At 43.0% G+C, this 18,559-nt stretch overlaps 1 protein-coding gene across 4 annotated transcripts in view; it reads left to right on the forward strand.

Annotated features, from left to right (window-relative positions):
• AAGAB (alpha and gamma adaptin binding protein) overlaps nt 1–18,559 on the forward strand; it is a 64,302-nt gene that overhangs the window by 20,035 nt on the left and 25,708 nt on the right. For all 4 annotated transcript variants that reach the window (XM_019441697.2, XM_019441694.2, XM_019441696.2 and 1 more), the window contains exons 2-5: nt 9,314–9,504; nt 9,657–9,753; nt 10,307–10,396; nt 13,296–13,379. In XM_019441697.2, coding sequence (XP_019297242.2) covers nt 9,720–9,753; nt 10,307–10,396; nt 13,296–13,379 — 208 coding nt within the window. In that variant the 5' untranslated portion in view covers nt 9,314–9,504; nt 9,657–9,719. The remainder of the gene's footprint in view (nt 1–9,313; nt 9,505–9,656; nt 9,754–10,306; nt 10,397–13,295; nt 13,380–18,559) is intronic.

Here is an 18,559-nt window from a genome sequence, read left to right on the forward strand (position 1 = left end):
CCAGCTTCCATGATTTTTTTGGTTTTTTAGCAGCTTCATTTGGGTATAGTTTAAATATAAGATCCACTTACTTTTGGTGGAAAACATTTCTATCCCCTAGAAGGAAAGCTTGTGACTATTTGCAGTCACTCCCCGTTCTCGCCCCCAGCTCTAGGCAACCACTAATGTACTTTGTCTTTATAGATTTGCCTTATGCGGACATTTTATTTCAAAGGAATCCTATAGTATATACTCTCTTGTATTGGCCTTCTTTTACTCAGCTTAATGTTTTCGAGATGCATCTATACTACAGCATGTACTTCATATTCCATTGTATGGGCATACCACACTTTAACCATTCATCAGTTGATGGACATTTGGGTTGTTTCCACTTTGGGGCTACTATGAGTAATGCACTTATGCACATTCAGAGAAGCTACTGTGCTATTTGAAGAAACTGCCAAACTGTTTTCCAGAGTGATGGCACCATTTTGTGTTCCCATCAGCAATGTATGTGGATTCCGGTTTCTCCTCCTCTTCGGCAACGCTTGTCATTGCCTGTATTTTCCATTATAGCCATTCTAGTGGGTGTGAGGTGGTATTTCACTGTGGTTTTGATTTGCCTTTCCCTAATGGCTAATGATGCTGAGATTCTTTCCAGGTGCATTCCTATGTCTTCTTTGGTGAAAGGTCCATTCAGTTCTTCTTCCCATTTTTTTTCTTTTACATTTATTTATTTTTGAGAGACAAAGACAGACAGAGCACAAGCAGGGGTAAGGGCAGAGAGAGAGGAGGGAGACAGAGAATCTGAAGCAGGCTCCAGACTCTGAGCTGTCAGCCCAGAGCCTGACGCGGGGCTCGAAACCACAAACCGTGAGATGATGACCTGAGCCAAAGTTGGACGTTTAACCGACTGAGCCACCCAGGTGCCTCTCTTCTTCCCATTTTTAAGTTGTTTTTTTTTCATCTTATTATTGAGTTGTAAGAGTCCTTTAAATATTCTGGAAGTGGTCACACATATCATTCACATGTTTCTTCTCCTGTTTTGTGGCTTGTCTTTGGGTTTTCTTGATGGTATCTTTTGAAATGCAAAAATTTTTAATTTTGATGAAGTCCACAGTGTTATAGTGTTCTTTTTCTGTGGTCCTTTGACCAGGGGTTGCCCAGTCATGGTCTTACCCTTCCTGAAGGACCTTTTAAGTCCTGGGACATTGGATGTGTTACATTGATTTGATGCTAATTTGTTAATGAAAAATTATTACTTGAATGTGACAAGTACTCTCCTAATTGGCCTGTCGAGGCTTATGTCTTCTTTTTTTCCCAGAAAACCACCATTCATAAATAATTTTCAAAACATCTAAGGTTAATGACCAAAAAATTCTTATGGTTGAAATAACTAAGCTGTTTGAGATCGATTTTATCAGAGATAGATTTCATGTGATGCCTGGCTGTAATGGCGAGTTTCCGTTCTGGAAGAAAGAATAAAACCAACTTTGCAGTCCAGAACTTGCGTTTTGTTTCATAAACACAGCCAGGTCCATTCCACAAGTTCCTTTTAAATTTTTTTTTTTTTTTTTAACGTTTATTTATTTTTGAGACAGAGAGAGACAGAGCATGAATGGGGGAAGGTCAGAGAGAGGGAGACACAGAATCCGAAACAGGCTCCGGGCTCCGAGCCGTCAGCACAGGGGCCCAATGTGGGGCTCGAACTCACGGACCGCGAGATCGTGACCTGAGCCGAAGTCGGCGCTCAACCGACTGAGCCACCCAGGCGCCCCTCCACAAGTTCCTTTTAGATCAGGGTTTCCGAGCCTTCACACTGTTGACATTTTCAGCCGGGTAATCCTTTGTTGTACACGTGCTGTCGTACGCACTGTAGGATGTTCCACAATGTTCCTGGCCAATCACCTGGTACAACCAAAAATGTCTCCAGGTGTTGGCGTGTCCCCAGGAGTGCCAAAATCACCTCCCTATAGAGAACCCTGGCTTAAATGTAGATCTAGAACTGTGGTTTTGAATAAATAAGTAATAGTAATGGAATTCAAAGAAGTCCCTCTCCCCCCGTATGGGGGGGAATGGTTCACGGGCTGTGCCGCTGGGATTGATAAAGTGGTCTTTGCGTTCAGCCCGTAGAACATACAAGCTGGGGGTTCCTCCTTGGCCTTCATAAAACACTTTTCCATGTTCTGTCTCCCCTTGCCAGCTTCTTCCTGTTCTTTTGTGCAGATGTGTCTTACTGCATCATGGGGTCTTCTGGGGGCAGGCACAGACCATGTTTTCTCCCTGCATCCCCCCCCCCCCCCCCAGTTATTTTAAGATGAAGCTGTGGTGACCAATTCCGGATGGCTACTGGGAGAAAGTAAACTAGGGGAGGAGGAGGAGGAGGAGGAGGAGGGGGGGGGAGGAGGAGGAGGAGGAGGAGGAGGAGGAGGAGGAGGAGGAGGAGGAGAGGGAGGAGGACTGAGTTGGATTTCCTCTGCTTCAACTTTCAAACTTTTCCACGGTGATCTAAAAAGTCGCCCCAGAGCATGTGGAAATGTGAATTTCGAGGGTGACCAGAGGAGGAGTGTGTGAGGAAAAGGTAATGAAGTGTTGTAAGCAAACCAGAATTGCTGTCCTCTTGTTCAAGCAGCAGTACGTTGCCCTAAGCCAGTTATTCTTCCCTCGGGGCAACCTAGTACTGCCCCAACTGGCCGTCTGTCCTTTAGACTGAACCAAGCGCTGCCTGCGCTCGCACGGGGAGGCGGCAGGGTGATGGCTCAGAGAATCACGGACGAGGATTTCCCCACACTTGTCCTTACAGAGGCCTGGCCCTAGGTCTGCACAGTTCTAAGCGTTAAGTATCACACTGGTGGAGATAGCCCCTTGTACTTGGGGAATAATCTGTTCATAACTGCTACAAAGTGTGTGACAGCAGGCCCCTTTCTAGGACCTTTCAGGAAATGGCACTGTGAGATTGTAACTAGTTGCAACAATATGGAGCCTTGATGATTTTTAAAGGTCTCTCTTCGCCTTTCCTTGCTGGCTAATGAGAAGTCTGGCCTTCATAGTTTTTCCTAAAGCACATTTTACCCAATTCTTTTCTTTCATAATGGCTACTTTCCCCTTCAACTGACGTCAGACTCTGCTGCCTCCTATAATTTTCCTAATTGCTTTCTCTTCTGTCTCAGTCTGTGCCTTAACAATGGAAAAGAAACATTTGAGAAGGCATATTTTGGGAAGGGAGGGGCCAGAGCAGCTCGAGGACGCGGTCGTTTCCCAGTTGCACTTTTGCTTACCGCCTCTGCCCGTGCATCTCTGGCCCAGCCTCTTGTCCAGAGTGCAGCACGTGGGCAGACGCCTGAGCCCGGGAGGAGGGAAATGAACACTTACTGGGGGCAACTCAGTGCCCAGTGCCTGCCTGCACCTTCTCACGCATCGTTGCGTTTAATCTGCAAGAAGCCATTTCAGAAGTGTGTTTGTCCCTTTGCCGGTGAGGAAATGAGACACAGAGAGGTCAATTTTTTGTTCTCACAGAGGATCAGCATTCAAATGTAGGTCTGTCTGACCCCAGGTCTGTGCTGTCTCTATTTTATGGCCTTTTCTTTTTTTTCTTTCCTTCTTTTTTTTTTTTTTTTCAATATATGAAATTTATTGTCAAATTGGTTTCCATACAACACGCAGTGCTCATCCCAAAAGGTGCCCTCCTCAATACCCATCACCCACCCTCCCCTCCCTCCCACCCCCCACCAACCCTCAGTTTGTTCTCAGTTTTTAAGAGTCTCTTATGCTTTGGCTCTCTCCCACTCTAACCTCTTTTTTTTTTTTTTTTTTTCCCTTCCCCTCCCCCATGGGTTTCTGTTAAGTTTCTCAGGATCCACATAAGAGTGAAAACGTATGGTATCTGTCTTTCTCTGTATGGCTTATTTCACTTAGCATCACACTCTCCAGTTCCATCCACGTTGCTACAAAGGGCCATATTTCATTCTTTCTCATTGCCATGTAGTACTCCATTGTGTATATAAACCACAATTTCTTTATCCATTCATCAGTTGATGGACATTTAGGCTCTTTCCATAATTTGGCTATTGTTGAGAGTGCTGCTATAAACGTTGGGGTACAAGTGCCCCTATGCATCAGTACTCCTGTATCCCTTCGGTAAATTCCTAGCAGTGCTACTGCTGGGTCATAGGGTAGGTCTATTTTTAATTTTTTGAGGAGCCTCCACACTGTTTTCCAGAGTGGCTGCACCAATTTGCATTCCCACCAACAGTGCAAGAGGGTTCCCGTTTCTCCACATCCTCTCCAGCATCTATAGTCTCCTGATTTGTTCATTTTGGCCTCTCTGACTGGCGTGAGGTGATATCTGAGTGTGGTTTTGATTTGTATTTCCCTGATGAGGAGCGACGTTGAGCATCTTTTCATGTGCCTGTTGGCCATCTGGATGTCTTCTTTAGAGAAGTGTCTATTCATGTTTTCTGTTTTATGGCCTTTTCTATTCTGGTTAGTACTGTCAGTGCAGAGGGGAGGGAGAGGAACCTTGGGTCCCAGGAGGAGTGGATACCAGGGGTGGGAGGTTATGATACCTTGCGGAAAAGGCAGCTTCAGTTCTCGGAGAAAGTAGAAAATCAGCTGCATTCTCAGAAGAGGGCTGATTTCTGGAAGGATCATCTTGATTTGGAGTGGCAGCTATCATTTCCCTCTGGGCATAGAAAATATGACTTAACCACTGGACAGCTTCTCTTCACAAAGAATGTCGCGATTCATTAAGGGGACATTAATTCTACTGGTGTCAAAAGTGTCCTGAATTCTACTGAAGAAGATAGGGTTAATCTAAAGCAGTATCAATGCATTTAAGTTAGAATGGACTTGTTTTGTCTTTTTTTGGCTGGAGTGGATAGATGAGGGGGTAAGGTAAGGGTTAGTATGTGTGGGGGTGAGAGAGAGAGGGAGGGAGGGATTGCAAATGTGTACTTTTGGTGTTGGTAGAATTCACCTTGGAACTCCAGTTTGCTTCCTAATTCATGCTAGAGTATCACCTCTTACCGATGCTGAACTAAGGATAGCTGTGTGCATGCCTCCTCTGATTTGACTGCTTACCAAATTTACACTCTCTGAGGGAAGCGACATTAGGACAGACAGAAGTACAGAGCGGGTGTGGGGACGAAGCAGTCATTGGGTTGCGGAGCTGACATGCTTCCTTGGCATACGCCTTTCTTCCGTTCTCTTGAATCTTGTCCCTGACTTGCCGTGTGGGACTGTCGGGGAAAGAAGTTCGCGAAAGAAGCAAGAAGTAAATCGGAGTGGCAGGAGAATTGGTGGCTATGTGTACCCGTTTCTCAAACAGGGCAAGAGATTTATACGTGCACTTAAAGCCGGGGGAAAGGTTCGTACTTGCTCCTGGAACTGGGTTGACGTTTAACTTCTCGTCCGAAAACACTACAGATTACTATTTTAAGCTGTGAGACCAAGTTTGTGGCAACAGACTGGCAATTCATCATCTCGTGTTTGTCTCTTAAACAATGATGTACTGCAGCTCCACCAGGTGGCTGCCAACAGCGGGAAGGAGACAGGCCAGCATCCACCAGGCGGAGGGAGAACTGCTCTTGACTTCATTTGTGCATTGTTTTGACTACATCAAACTTCATTTTAGTGAAGGGCAAAGAAGGGGAAAAAAAAAAAAAACAACATTGTGGGTTTCTCTAGGAAGTCTGGCAAAAAGCCAAACAGCAACAAAAACCAAAACACAATCACTGTAACTCACTTATAACATATAAATACCCAAAACCCATAGACAGTTTTCGGATGGGTTAATTGTGCTTCAGGCTCGTATATTCTGATGCCTTTGTTCTGGCTATTATTTTTGGTTTTCATAAAAAAGTGGGAGATACTGTAAGCCCATAGGTTAGTTTGGGCTTGTGACCATTAGACACGTGAGTGTGATCTAGCTCAGATCCTGAATATCACCAGTATTGCATCACAGTGTAGTAGGGAAAAGTGCTGGTGACCTGAGTTTCGTTTTAGGCTCTTCTCCCTTAGGCAAGTGGCTCCCCCTCCCCCTCCCCCTCCCCCTCCCCCTCCCCCCCTCCCCCTCCCCCCCTGCCCCCCTCCCCCTCCCCCTCCCTTTTTTTTGGTCCTCAGTTTTCCCATCTGTGAAATGAGTAAACGGTACTGGCTCATCTCCAGAAACTCTTAGTCATGTGCATAAGCATTTGAGCAATTCTTGTTTTAATGTGGAAAAGAATAAACTTGTTAGACGTTTGAAACCAAATAGAAAAGACAAGTAAGTGAGAAAAGCCATATTTAGTGTAGACATTTACATTTTTAAAATTAAAGCGTACATTATGAGATTGATGACAAAAAGAATGAGACCGTTCACTTTTCTCTAGTTGTGAGATGGCACAGGTATGATGATAAAGTCCATATTCAGCCTCTCTGAAAGTATCTGATTGGACATAAAATGTTACAAATGAAAGAATCTGATAAGTGGATTGAGCCATCAAGTTATTCCAGGGAGCACAAGGAATAAGGAAACACACACACCCAGCTAGGAAAACACTGACAGGTGAAATTCATTTTCCCAGCCTATTGGTTCTGTTCTCATCCAGGTGTAGAGAAAAGAGAAATTGCTTCTTTCTGTGTGTTCGGTAAATATCTTAATCACTTGGAAATCAGAGAAGAGACAAAACTAAAATTTTAAGAGCTCTGAGAAGCACATGGGTCTGTTGTCTTGTGCTCTATGCACCGATTAATAAAACGAACCATGCTTAATGGATCCCAATGTCCTAAATTGCAGTCAGTAAGGAGGTGACCCCTTAATTGATTTTATTTTTCCAGGTTAGTTGAAGACTGATTTCAAAAGCGCATAGCTGAAATTTTATTCCAGTTTTTAACAAGACAAGCGGTGTAGGAAATCTCAAGAACCGCTTGTGGTGACAGCAGGAGTTCTGGTCCCACTCTTTGTCCTTTGCCCAATAACACGTGGAAACAGTATTTTACTCTCTGTATTCCCTACTTAAAAAAAAAAAAAAAAGTTAATTTGTTCGTTATTTAAAAAAAAATGCCCATGAATGAAGAAAACAGATTCCATATGGTAGCTCCTCCTACCCTTAAAAAATCAGTTTATACAATTTTTGCTACTCCCTTGGTTTAGTTTGCCTTCTTCCATATGTGCTTTTATCGGCATATTGCTGGACCACCTGCTTGGAGTTAGGAAGATTAGCTTTGAATGCAACATAGACTTTGATCTAGGAGGTTTGGTGTTTTTTTTTTTTCTTTTTCTGTGAGACACATGAAAACAGAATCTTTGATTTTTACACTTTATCTGTTCTTCCTGCTCATTTCCTACCTGAACTTGTCATAATGCTCCATGGAGGACATTGCAGCTGGCTGCTAAGGAATTGCTTGATAATTCATGAACGATTACTTTATGTAGAAATTAAGCAGCAAGAACTGTCGATTTCTTGAACAGACAAGACAAATTCAGATTTTCAAATATTGGCATAGACCTATGGTAATTTACAAGTAACAATTCTGGTTGCAGTGAAAAATTTTAGAAAGTTAGTTTCACAGTGTGTGCCATATGTCAAATGTAGTCTTAAATTTATTTTAAGTTTAGTTATTTTAATTTTTTTTTTAAAAAAGGAGGCGTTTTATTTTCAGACCGTTTCCTCCTAATAACCACACGAAGATAGTTTACCAGTGAAAAGCATGCATATATGCACGTACATGCTTTGTAAGTTACTATACATTAATCCTAGCAGTCTTTTGGACTACATAATTTCCCCAGATCTTTTTGTTTGAGCAAAAACTATGGCAGTGTTTCAAATACATAATCTTAGCTCTGGAACTGAAAATTATCTTCTAGTTTTCTATGTCCTGCTAACTGTGAGTTTGAGGAATATTTTCTAAAATAACATTCATCTTACTTTGCATTGAAAAGGAGTTTGTGGCCATTTTGCCATATAGTCTCTTTTTTTTAAAAATAAAGTCACTTTTTTAAAATGTTTATTTATTTTTGAAAGAGAGACAGAGCATGAGTGGAGGAGGGGCAGAGAGAGAGGGAGACACAGAATCCGAAGCAGGCTCCAGGTTCTGAGCTGTCAGCACAGAGCCCAACGTGGGGCTCGAACTCCTGAACCGTGAGATCATGACCTGAGTCGAAGTTGGATGCCCAACCGACTGAGCCACCCAGGCACCCCTAAAGTCACTCTTTTTTAAAGTTTATTTTGAGAGAGAGTGAGAGAGAGAGGGAGGGCATGAGGGAGAGTGGGGGGAGGGGCAGAGAAAGAAAGAGAATCCCAAGCAGGCTCTGTGCTGTCAGTGTGGAGCCCTGCTGGGACTTGATCTCATGAACTGTGAGATCATGACCTGAGCTCAAATCAAGAGTCAGGCACTTAACCGACTGAGCCACCCAGACACCCGCCATACCTTCTTATAAGAACCCAATTTTAGTGGCATGTTATTTTACCTCTTTAAACTTACTTTCCACATAAAACATAGGTTGTGGGTATGGATGTGAGAGATGGGAGGTTAGGGTAGGACAGTTTCTAATGTTTTCCACTTCTGAATACGTTACGGCATTATGGAAGCAAACTGCTCAGTGGTTCCATGTCCTCATCTATATTTGTTCATCGTTGATTTGGCTTTTACTGTAAGAATTTCATTAGTTATAGCCGCACTGCACATGGGTTTCTGAAAGATTTAGTTACATCCTAAACAAATTTGCTTGGCTGTTATGTCTTTAAATGATGCCAAAAGTGTCTTTATCGAACAAAAATTTGAGTTGGCTTTCGAAGAATCTGAACAAGGCTGAATATAAATGGAATTGGGGTCATTTATCAGAATCCATTCTTTTCTATCTTTAGTTGAATTAATGTGTAAGCATTTGGCCCAAGGAATATGTGTAGCTTTTATTTTATTAATGGTTTAGCCTTACTGCTGTCTTCCTTTCAGCTTGCGGTAAGTACACAATAGTTCCAGATTCCTGAAGATTCTTGTAATCTTGCCTCTCACAGGAAGTATGTAGGCAATAAAATAAACGTAAGCTGTTCTTTCTTTTCTGCTTGCTTTTTTCTGGGTGTTTGGCTAAATAGCTCTTTTGTTGCCTGCTGTCTGACCTAATCACAATCGTTCTTGTGTTCTTAAAAGAGCCCATGAGTTCGATTATGCCACCATTACTTTTACAATCAAATGATAGAGAAGGAAATACCCTGATAAATGGGGGGCTTTTTGAAATCTTTACCGAAAGAGAAGCAGCCAGAGTACCCTGTTAGTCTGATACTTTACCGTGAAACTTGACCAGTGTGTATCAGTTTGTGCACTTCCCATGCTAACGTTGTGTCCTTTTGTTCAGATATCCTTGGAGCAGAAGATCTTCTCGTGGAAGTGACTGCCGATGATGCCGTGAGGTTTTACCCCTGGACCATTGATAACAAATACTATTCGGCAGACATCAATCTGTGCGTGGTGCCAAACAAATGTCTCGTCACTGCCGAGGTGGCGGAGTCTGTCCAAGCGTTGGTGGTTTACTTTGACAGCACGCAAGTAAGCTTTGGTTTTCCAGGGACCTTGAGGAGGAAATTATTTTGTGCTTCCCCCCCCACCCCCCCACCCCCCCCACCCCCCGCCTTTTCCATGAGGTCTCTTACTGTCTCTTTTTCTGGGTTGGTTGGTTTGTTTGTTTTTCCTCCCTCCAGAAATCTGGTCTTGATAGTGTTTCCTCCTGGCTTCCACTGGCAGAAGCATGGCTACCTGAGGTCATGATCTTGGTCTGTGACAGAGTGTGTGAAAATGGTAAGGCGTGCCAACGGGGCTACGGTTGGTACATTCAGTTGCTGTGCCTTGGGAAGCAGAGTACTTTTGTTCTCTTAACTTAGTATATCTCCTGTGATTTTATTGCTGTATAGAACTATTTTCAGCTATTTCTCTTTGGAATCTTGTAATATTTACATTTTATTTTTTATGAACGGACACTTGGGGTTTGAGATACCATCTTTTTTGTTTTAAATGTTTATTTTTGAAAGAGAGAGAGACAGAGACACACACAGAGTGCGAGTGGGGGAAGGGCAGAGAGAGAGGGAGACACAGAATCTGAAGCAGGCCCCAGGCTGCAAGCTGTCAAGCTTTGAACCCACGAACCGTGAGATCATGACCTTAGCCGAAGTCAGATACTTAACCGACTAAGCTACCCAGGCACCCCGAGAAATCATCTTCTTTACATTACTTTATTTTGGGTGCCTTTAGAATAACCTTGACATTAAGGGCAGCACTGAGATTTGTGGAGAGTATTGCAGCAATATTCTGTTTGAAAAGTTTTTTTACTTATGAAGATTCTTTTGCATGTTAGGCGTAAACCGACAAAAAGCTCAAGAATGGTGTATCAGACATGGCTTTGAATTGGTAGAGCTTAGTCCGGAAGAGCTGCCGGAGGAGGATGGTAAGTATTTATGGGTCGGGAGAAACATGGCGTTTGGATTCGGAGATGAGGGAGCATTTTAATTTGGGGAAGAAGAATCGAAGTGAAATTAAAAAAATATTTTTTCCTCAGCTGTTTGAAAAGATTTGTGCAAAACCCACTGATGTGGTCTTACTGGTAATCAAATAATCCATTTATTTGTCTTCACCATGCATGTTAGGACTTTTGAAATACTGTTCGTGTTTTTCTTACGGATGAAGACAGAGGATTTCTACCTTAAATCTCAGTCATTTCTCCAATCTCTTATACTTTCTCCACTGCCCAAAAAAAAAAAAAAAAAAAAAAAAAAGAGGGTTTGACCTATATTCATAAATAGTTAATGTTCCTTATTTTGAATTCTTAATATCCTAAGGCTGAATTTCCAGGGACCTTAGGAAGGGCATGTCAGCCCTATTTTTATGTCTTTTGGACATTTGAAACCACAAATAGACCCAGAATCCCCACTCCTTTCCCCCCGGGGCAGCTTTTCACTTAACTGCCTTCCACTATACTCTGGACCTTTTGTTTCTTCCCACATCTCTCTTCCCCCCCTTCATTCCTCTTCTTACCTTCTCTGCTTCCAAATATACTTGTGCTCCCTGCTGTGGGACCTACCAAGATAAGACAGGTTTTGGCCCACCAAAACCTCATAATCTAGTACAAGAGATAAACGTATATGAACAATTGAATTACCAAGTGGAATATCATAAATATTTAAAAAAAATATATATTGGTGCTGTGGTATTTCAGAGATGGGAGAGATCATTTCCGTTTAGAAATGTGAAGACTGTGTTGGCATCATGAACTCTGACCTCTCACTTGTTCCACGGGGAAGAAATGGAAAAGGTGCTGGGCTTGTAGTTAGGGAACCAGTTGGGGTGTAGCATCGAGAAGATGCCAGTTGTTACAAAAGATATTTTAAGGCACAACCAATATGGATTAAAGCACATAGATAGGATAGAAGTAATCATTACATGAAACCTACCTAATTTTTTTGAAAGGAATTAAGAAATATCTTTTTATATTCTGGCTTATTTAGAATTTTTCCAAAATGTTACCTTTGGAAATAAAACCGTGCCAGAGAAGAAGAGGACAAAAATGAAATAAAAAGGCTGATTTTTCTCCCTGTACGTTTTTAATAATAACTAAAAATGAACAAGTACAGTTTCTCTTCTCACATCTTTCCAGGTCCGCTAAAACTTGTGCCTTGTTTTGTGTATATGAACATGTACATAATTGCTTATTTCTGGCACTAGAATTTTCTCATCTTAGTGTTGCCCCTGAGAGTCAACATTTGAGTCATTTATTTAAATCTGTTTTTATTTTGTAATTTCTTCTCCCTTATACCACCACACATCTCCTTGCTCCTTGTCTGAACAATGCTCTTGCATTAATTTAGCTTAATATTAAAATAAACTTTTAACATATCATCTTTAGGTGAAGTGATGAAGTCCTCCCTAGAAGTTTTAAAAACAAACTGTATGCTTTGTATGCGTGTGTTCTAACCCCAGGTATGAGAATTCATGCTTGTTTGGATTCACTTTCATCTTCCTGGTTCTAGCTCTTTATTTCAGACCCTTTTTATGGATTCTGGTTCTGTCATCTGAGGTATTCTTTTAAGAACAGAATTATTCATAGTGAAGATAAACCTGCCTTTTTATTTCCTCATTTAGACACGATGGCAATAAAATTCATCTTTGTATTTTCAGTTTAAGCCTCACCGTATTTGTTGGGTTTGTAGGTTGGTATCTTTTAAATGATTCATCCATCCATCAGTAGTTACTGAGTGCCTGGTGTCCTTCAGGCACCACATTAGCTGGTGGTTCCCGCCAGCCTTTGTCGGGGGGGGGGGGGGGCGGCTATGCAGAGTGGTGTCAGCCCCACTTTTCTTTGAGAATGGCATATGTGATTTGCCCTTGATCAAATAGCTAACAAGTTACAGAGCCTGAGTTCAAATTCAGATCGTCTGACTTCTAATTCTGTGCCAGGTCAGGCCACTGGACACAGGTTCTACATGGATGGTGCCCTGTAAGCTCTTAGGAGACTTTGTCTTCCAACCACATGAAAACTTTTTCTGCCATTATTTTCCATACAGTCTTTCATGTTCAATTTCCATTGTACACAAATCTGCAAGCCAAGAATGTCATCTTCTTAGTATGCTAACCGGGATTATTGCCCTATTATTTTGAGTAGTATCAGTTAAATTCCAGAAGCAAGATAGTACGCATACTAAACCGGCAAAACTGAGTTGTTGGTTTTTATTTTTAATGACCCTTGCCTGTCTCCTACACTTACAGTAAATTTACTTCTCACCCTTAAACTGTGTCTCTCTGATAAGGAAATTGTTCTCCAAAACCTGTTATAAACAGTGATTGTATTCTGTGGTTCCCAGAAGAAGATAGGGCATTTACAGGATTTTATGGCATTACCAAGAGGACCTTTCCTGCCTTCAGGAAACTCATTCTCTATAAGTAACCAAAATTGGTATTTCTAGTGGTATGCCAGGATTGTGTAATTAACAGGAACTAACATTTTTAGGAGGATATGAGTGGATTCCATTGTGAGGTGATAGAGATGACTTTATCGTATAAACCTTTTATATTGTGCATTTATTTCATTGATTTAGTTTCACGGATATTCCTATTAGGAGCTCTGAGCTCTGCATTTATTTTTTCTTTATTACATAACTTACAGTGTGAAATACCAACTAAATAAGCAAGATAATAAGATAATCCACAGTTACACTTCCTTGGGGGTTACACCCACACACACCCACACACACATATACGTACACACACATATATATACATACATACACACGTATTTATGTATGTGTGTATAAATGTTTGTATAAATGTATCTATTTCCCCTTCCTGATTAGATGACTTCCCAGAATCTACAGGAGTAAAGCGAATCATTCAAGCCTTGAATGCAAACGTCTGGTCCAATGTAGTGATGAAGAATGGTAAGTAACTTGGTACTAAAAGTCCTAAGGAGTTTTTTTCCTCTTGTTCCTTGTAGGTTTTAAATTATTTGGATATATGTGGGACCATGAGGATTACATGAGATTTGTAGATTTGTTCAATTTTAAGCCCCCAGTTGAAGGAAGAGCCAAAAGTAACATTATTAAGAATTTATAATCTATGTTTGTTTATTTTTAATTTTTTTTGAGCGTTTATTATTGAGAAACAGAGCATGAGCAGGGGAGGGGCAGAGAGAAGGGGAGACACAGAACCCGAAGCAGGCTCGAGGCTCTGTGCTGTCGGCACAGAGCCTGACGCGGGGCTTGAACTCATGAACTGGGAGATCATGACCTGAGCTGAAGTCGGACGCTCAGCCGACTGAGGCACCCAGGCGCCCCGCCTTTTTTTTATGATATATGTTTAATAATTAATTCAGTGAGGATTTAAGAACCTAGAGCTTGCTTAAAATATGCCTAGCATTGTCTTTGGCTTTGAGAAATACCCCCAAAATTAGAAAACATGAACCCTATCCCTAAGAAGCTCATAGTCCGGCTGTGGGATCAAAGTGTGCACTTTTAACATGCTGGGTAATCAGGCGAGGCAGTCTTTGATGAGTGCAGAACGACTCATACAAGCAGTAAACACACGGAGGTCATAGATGTGGTCTTTGCGGTGGGCACGAGTATATAGATCTTCACGGTGAACGCAGGTCTCGGCAGTGGTGTTCTTGGGATGGTCCAGATTTGGGTTATTGAAGGGGAGAGTGACAAAAAGGGAGGAAGCATGGCATCAAGAGTAATGGTTGTATGTTCCAGGGTCACTTAGCAGTTGGAGCTAGCTTGGGAGAGAGACACCTGACTGCTTAGTCAGGAGAATCTGGAGAATCTGGACTTTTTCCTATAGGAATTGGTGAGTCACTAGAGGTATTGTAACCAGAGTGACACAGAGAAGTTGGCATCTTTCAAAGGGTAATGCGATGGCGGTTGAAGCCGGTGGAGGCAGAGCCAGAGTGAGGAGGTGGGGCCTGGACCGATGCGGCGCAAGTGGCCGTGGGGCGGGAAGCTGGACCCGAAATGCAGTGTGAAGGGGGGGTAGGCTGCTTGGTGCGCGTTACCCTCTTACTGTGTGTATTAGTTTGCTCAGGCTGCGGTAACAAAGTACGGCAAGCGGGAAGCTTTAGGACGACAGGTGTTTATGGTCTCACAGCTTTAGATGCCAGGTGTGTGAAACCAAGGAGTCAGCGGGGCCATGCTAGGGAAGGATCTTTTCGCTTCTCCCGTCTTCGCGGTTTTTGGGCTTGTGACCGTCTCCCTGTGTGCCTGTCTGTGTGCAGGTTTCTTTTTTGTGTAAGGACGATAGTCATAATGTGTTAACGGCACATCCTACTTCAGTGTGACGTCATCTTAACTAATACTGCAAATAGGGTCACATGCGGAGGTGTTAGGAGTTAGAACTTCAGCATGTGAATTTGGTGAGGAATACAGTTCAACCCATAACTCAGTCCTTTAGGAATTGCTGATTGTGTGTTTCTGTCTTGTAGCACCTGGCTGTCTCAGCAAGTATGCTGTGGGAGGTGAAACACTACAGAAAGTGATGAGAAAAACCCCATTTACACTGAGCTCACCCCATCCACCCTGAGATACAAGAGTCAAGTGGAAGATCAGTTTTCAAAAGTTTTTTTTTAATGTTTATTTATTTTTGAAGGAGAGAGAGAGAGAGAGAGAGAGAGAGAGAGCGCGCGGCGCAGCGCGCGCGCATGAGTGGGGGAGGGGCAGAGAGAGAGGGAGACAGAATCGGAAGCAGGCTCCAGGCTCTTTGCTGACAGCACAGAACCCGACGCGGGGCTCAAATTCACGAGCTGTGAGATCATGACCCAAGCCAAAGTCGGACGCCCAACTGACTGAGCCACACAGGTGCCCGAAGATCAGTTTTATAGAAGTAAAATATTTCATCTCAAGTTTTGGTTGACACTTGAGTGTTTGTTTTTTAAAAAAAAATTTTTTTAACATTTATTTATTATTGAGAGACAGAGACAGAGCATGAACATGGGAGGGGCAGAGAGAGGGAGACACAGAATCCGAAGCAGGCGCCAGGCTCCTAGCTGTCAGCACAGAGCCCGACGCGGGGCTCGAACACACAAACTGCGAGATCATGACCTGAGCCGAAGTCGGATGCTTAACCGACTGAGCCACCCAGGCGCCCCAGCACTTGAGTGTTAAGTGAGATCGGGGCCCTTTAGCTTGCCTGAGATATGACCTGACCCATGTCATCATCAGCGAAACTCCTTGTGGTATAGTAAGCTACTCCTTCCCCTTTTCTTCCCTTCTGTCCTTCCTCTTCCTCACTTTATTCTTCCTAGGGGGGATCCTAAAGTGTCTCTTGCATTGAATTGCAACGTAGATTTTATTCTTTTTCAGTAGCAGTCAAAATAAGGCCCGGGGTGCCTGGGTGGCTCAGGGTTAAGCGTCCAACTTCGGCTCAGGTTGTTTTAGACACTAAACGATATTCTTTGGAGAACTGCAGAGCAAAGAGGCATGCCACTGGTATTTCATGGCTCTTTGCTCTGAGTGTGTCTGCATTCTTCTTTTCTCCTCAGTGTTGGTATGCTGATTTGCCATTAACAAAAAACCAAACTATTGCCATCAGCTTAATTCCAAGATTAAGAGGATCCTGAACTATGTGGTATGAAGGAAACTTAACTGTCTTCTCTCTAGGAGGAGCCCTAGATATGGAAATGCAGTGACATTTGGACGCAACCCAGGTCTTAGGAAGCGTGAAGGTCACCCTTTGCGTAGCGCCACATCTTAGATTAGAGACTGAGCTCTGTGTGGTTGTGGGGTGGGACCTCTAACTCTTCCAGAGTGACCTACTTCCTGTGCTCTTTGCAGAGCCTCGCTTTGCTGACGGTCTCCCTGCCTGGGGAGCTGCTCCTTCCTCCCAGCAGGCTTTTCTTGAATGTCTGCTAGCAGGTGCTCAGACTGGTTAATTTGTCTTTTGGGGACCTCCTCCTCTAGATTTCTTTCACTTCCCTCCTTTCTCTTTTTCTTCTTCTGTTTCTCTCTTAAAAAAATTACGGTTAATAAATGAAGCATAAAATTTACCACGTTAACCGTTTTTATGTATACAGTTCAGAGGCATTACTTATATTCTCGTTGTTATGCAGCCATTGCCACTCAAAGTTTTTGTTTGTTTGTTTGTTTTTGAGAAAGAGAGCAGGGGAGGGGCAGAGAGAGAGAGAGAGAGGGAGACAGGATCTGAAGCAGGCTCTGTGCTGACAGCAGAGCGCCCAAAGGGGGCTCGAACTCCCGAACCACGAGATCATGACCTGAGCCAAAGTCGGATGCTTAACTGAGCCACCAAGGCACTCCTCAAAGTTTTTTAAACCAAAAAAATTTTAAGTTGCAAAGTTGGTTGACAGAGAAAGACGTTAGAGGTCTTTGTCGTGGTCATCATCTTCTTCTTTTTTTTTTTTTTTTTTTTTTACTGGGACTTCAGTTATTTTAATGAAGGAAGAAATGTTTACACAAGATTTTAGAGTATAGTAAGAGAGGTAGTGTGCCGAATTCCTTCCAAGGCTAGCTAAACACACCCTGATCCAAACCTCTAAAGATCGTTGCCGGTAAAGAAACTTTCTCGTTTGTGAACATAGATGCCATGATTTTAACGAAAATATTAGCACTTAACTAATACGTAGCCTCATGCATTATTATATTGTAATGAAATCTCTCCTTTACTGCTGTTTCTCTAAAGAATCAAGTAGCAGTTTCCAGTCCTAACACTGCCACTCAGTTATGTGACCTTAGATCTCATTTTTTTTCTGGGCTTTATTTTTAATCTGGAAAATGAGGTTGATCCCCATGCATGGCTCCCAGCTCTGGCTGCACATTTGAATCACCTGAGACCCTTTTACAAGCTGTGGCTCAGGCAAACCATTTATTTCAGAAGGGAGGGGCAGCTACAGTATATATTTTAAGTGCCTCAGGAATTAAAATATGCGGCCCTGGCTGACAACCACTGACATCCAGGATAGTCCTCTAGTGTGCTCCATCCACAGGAGTAAATTAGGCATTCTGACAGCAGCATTAGCCCGGACTGACTTGCTTTCTCCCATTCCTAAATCGTGGCATATTTGCAAGTCAGTCCTCTGACATACAAAGCCAGAGGGAAAAGACAGGCTTGCCCAGCGTAGAGTCACCTAGAGGCAAAGGCAAAAATAGTGGGCACTGCCTTCCATACTTCCTTGGTACCTGTTTCTAGGAGGGGCTAGTGTTAGGACAAAGTCACCAGTGTTCGTATTGCATAAGCCTCCTTGAGATCCGAAAGAAAGAATAGCCTTTGTAAGTAGCCAATCGTCTAGGAGCATAAGTGAGATCCAAGGTGTACCTGAACCATTTGAGTTTTTCTTCTGTCAACCTCAAATCTCTCTCGGTCCATGATTTAAATCCAATTTCAAGTTCATTCATGCATTAAAAAAAATATTTATTGGTGCACCTGGGTGGCTCAGTCGGTTAAGTGTCCAGCTTCAGCTCGGGTCATGATCTCGCGGTCTGTGGGTTTGAGCCCCGCCATCGGGCCCTGTGCTGACAGCTCGGAGCCTGGAGCCTGCTTCTGATTCTGTGTCTCCCTCTCTCTGTCTCTCTGCCCCTCTGCCCTTCCCCTGCTCACACTCTGTCTCTTAAAAATGAATAAATGCCTAAAAAAAAATTTTTTTTTAGGTATTTATTGTGTGTGTCTCGTGTGCCACTTATTGTTTCGTGCGCTTGGAATACATCAGTGAACAAAACACAAATTTGTGTCCTTGTGGAGTTTTCATTCAGGTGGGGGGCAGTAGCCAACAGACAACACGATTAGTAAATTGCACGGCAGGTTAAGGAGGTGATACGCCATGTGGAAAAAATAATGAAGCAGGGCTGGGGATTGAGGTTGCCAGATAGACTGCAGTATTAAATTGGGTGGTCAAGGTTGGTCTCCTTGAGCGCTTGAGATTTGAGGAAGGAGATGAGATGCTGCACCAGGTGGCTATCTGGGAGCAGAACGTAGCAGGCATAGGGAGTAGGTGCAGCAAGAGGCCCTCTGGTGAAAGCACGCCTGATGTGTTTGAAGAATATCAAGGAACACACAGTGGCTGAGGGGAGAAGGTCAGAGGGGGCGGAGGATCAGGTTATTCGAGGCCTTGTAGGCC

Source organism: Panthera pardus, unplaced genomic scaffold (genome assembly GCF_024362965.1).
Source record: "Panthera pardus isolate Hobbes unplaced genomic scaffold, ASM2436296v1 HiC_scaffold_24, whole genome shotgun sequence".
In the NCBI taxonomy this organism is placed as follows: Eukaryota; Metazoa; Chordata; class Mammalia; order Carnivora; family Felidae; genus Panthera; species Panthera pardus.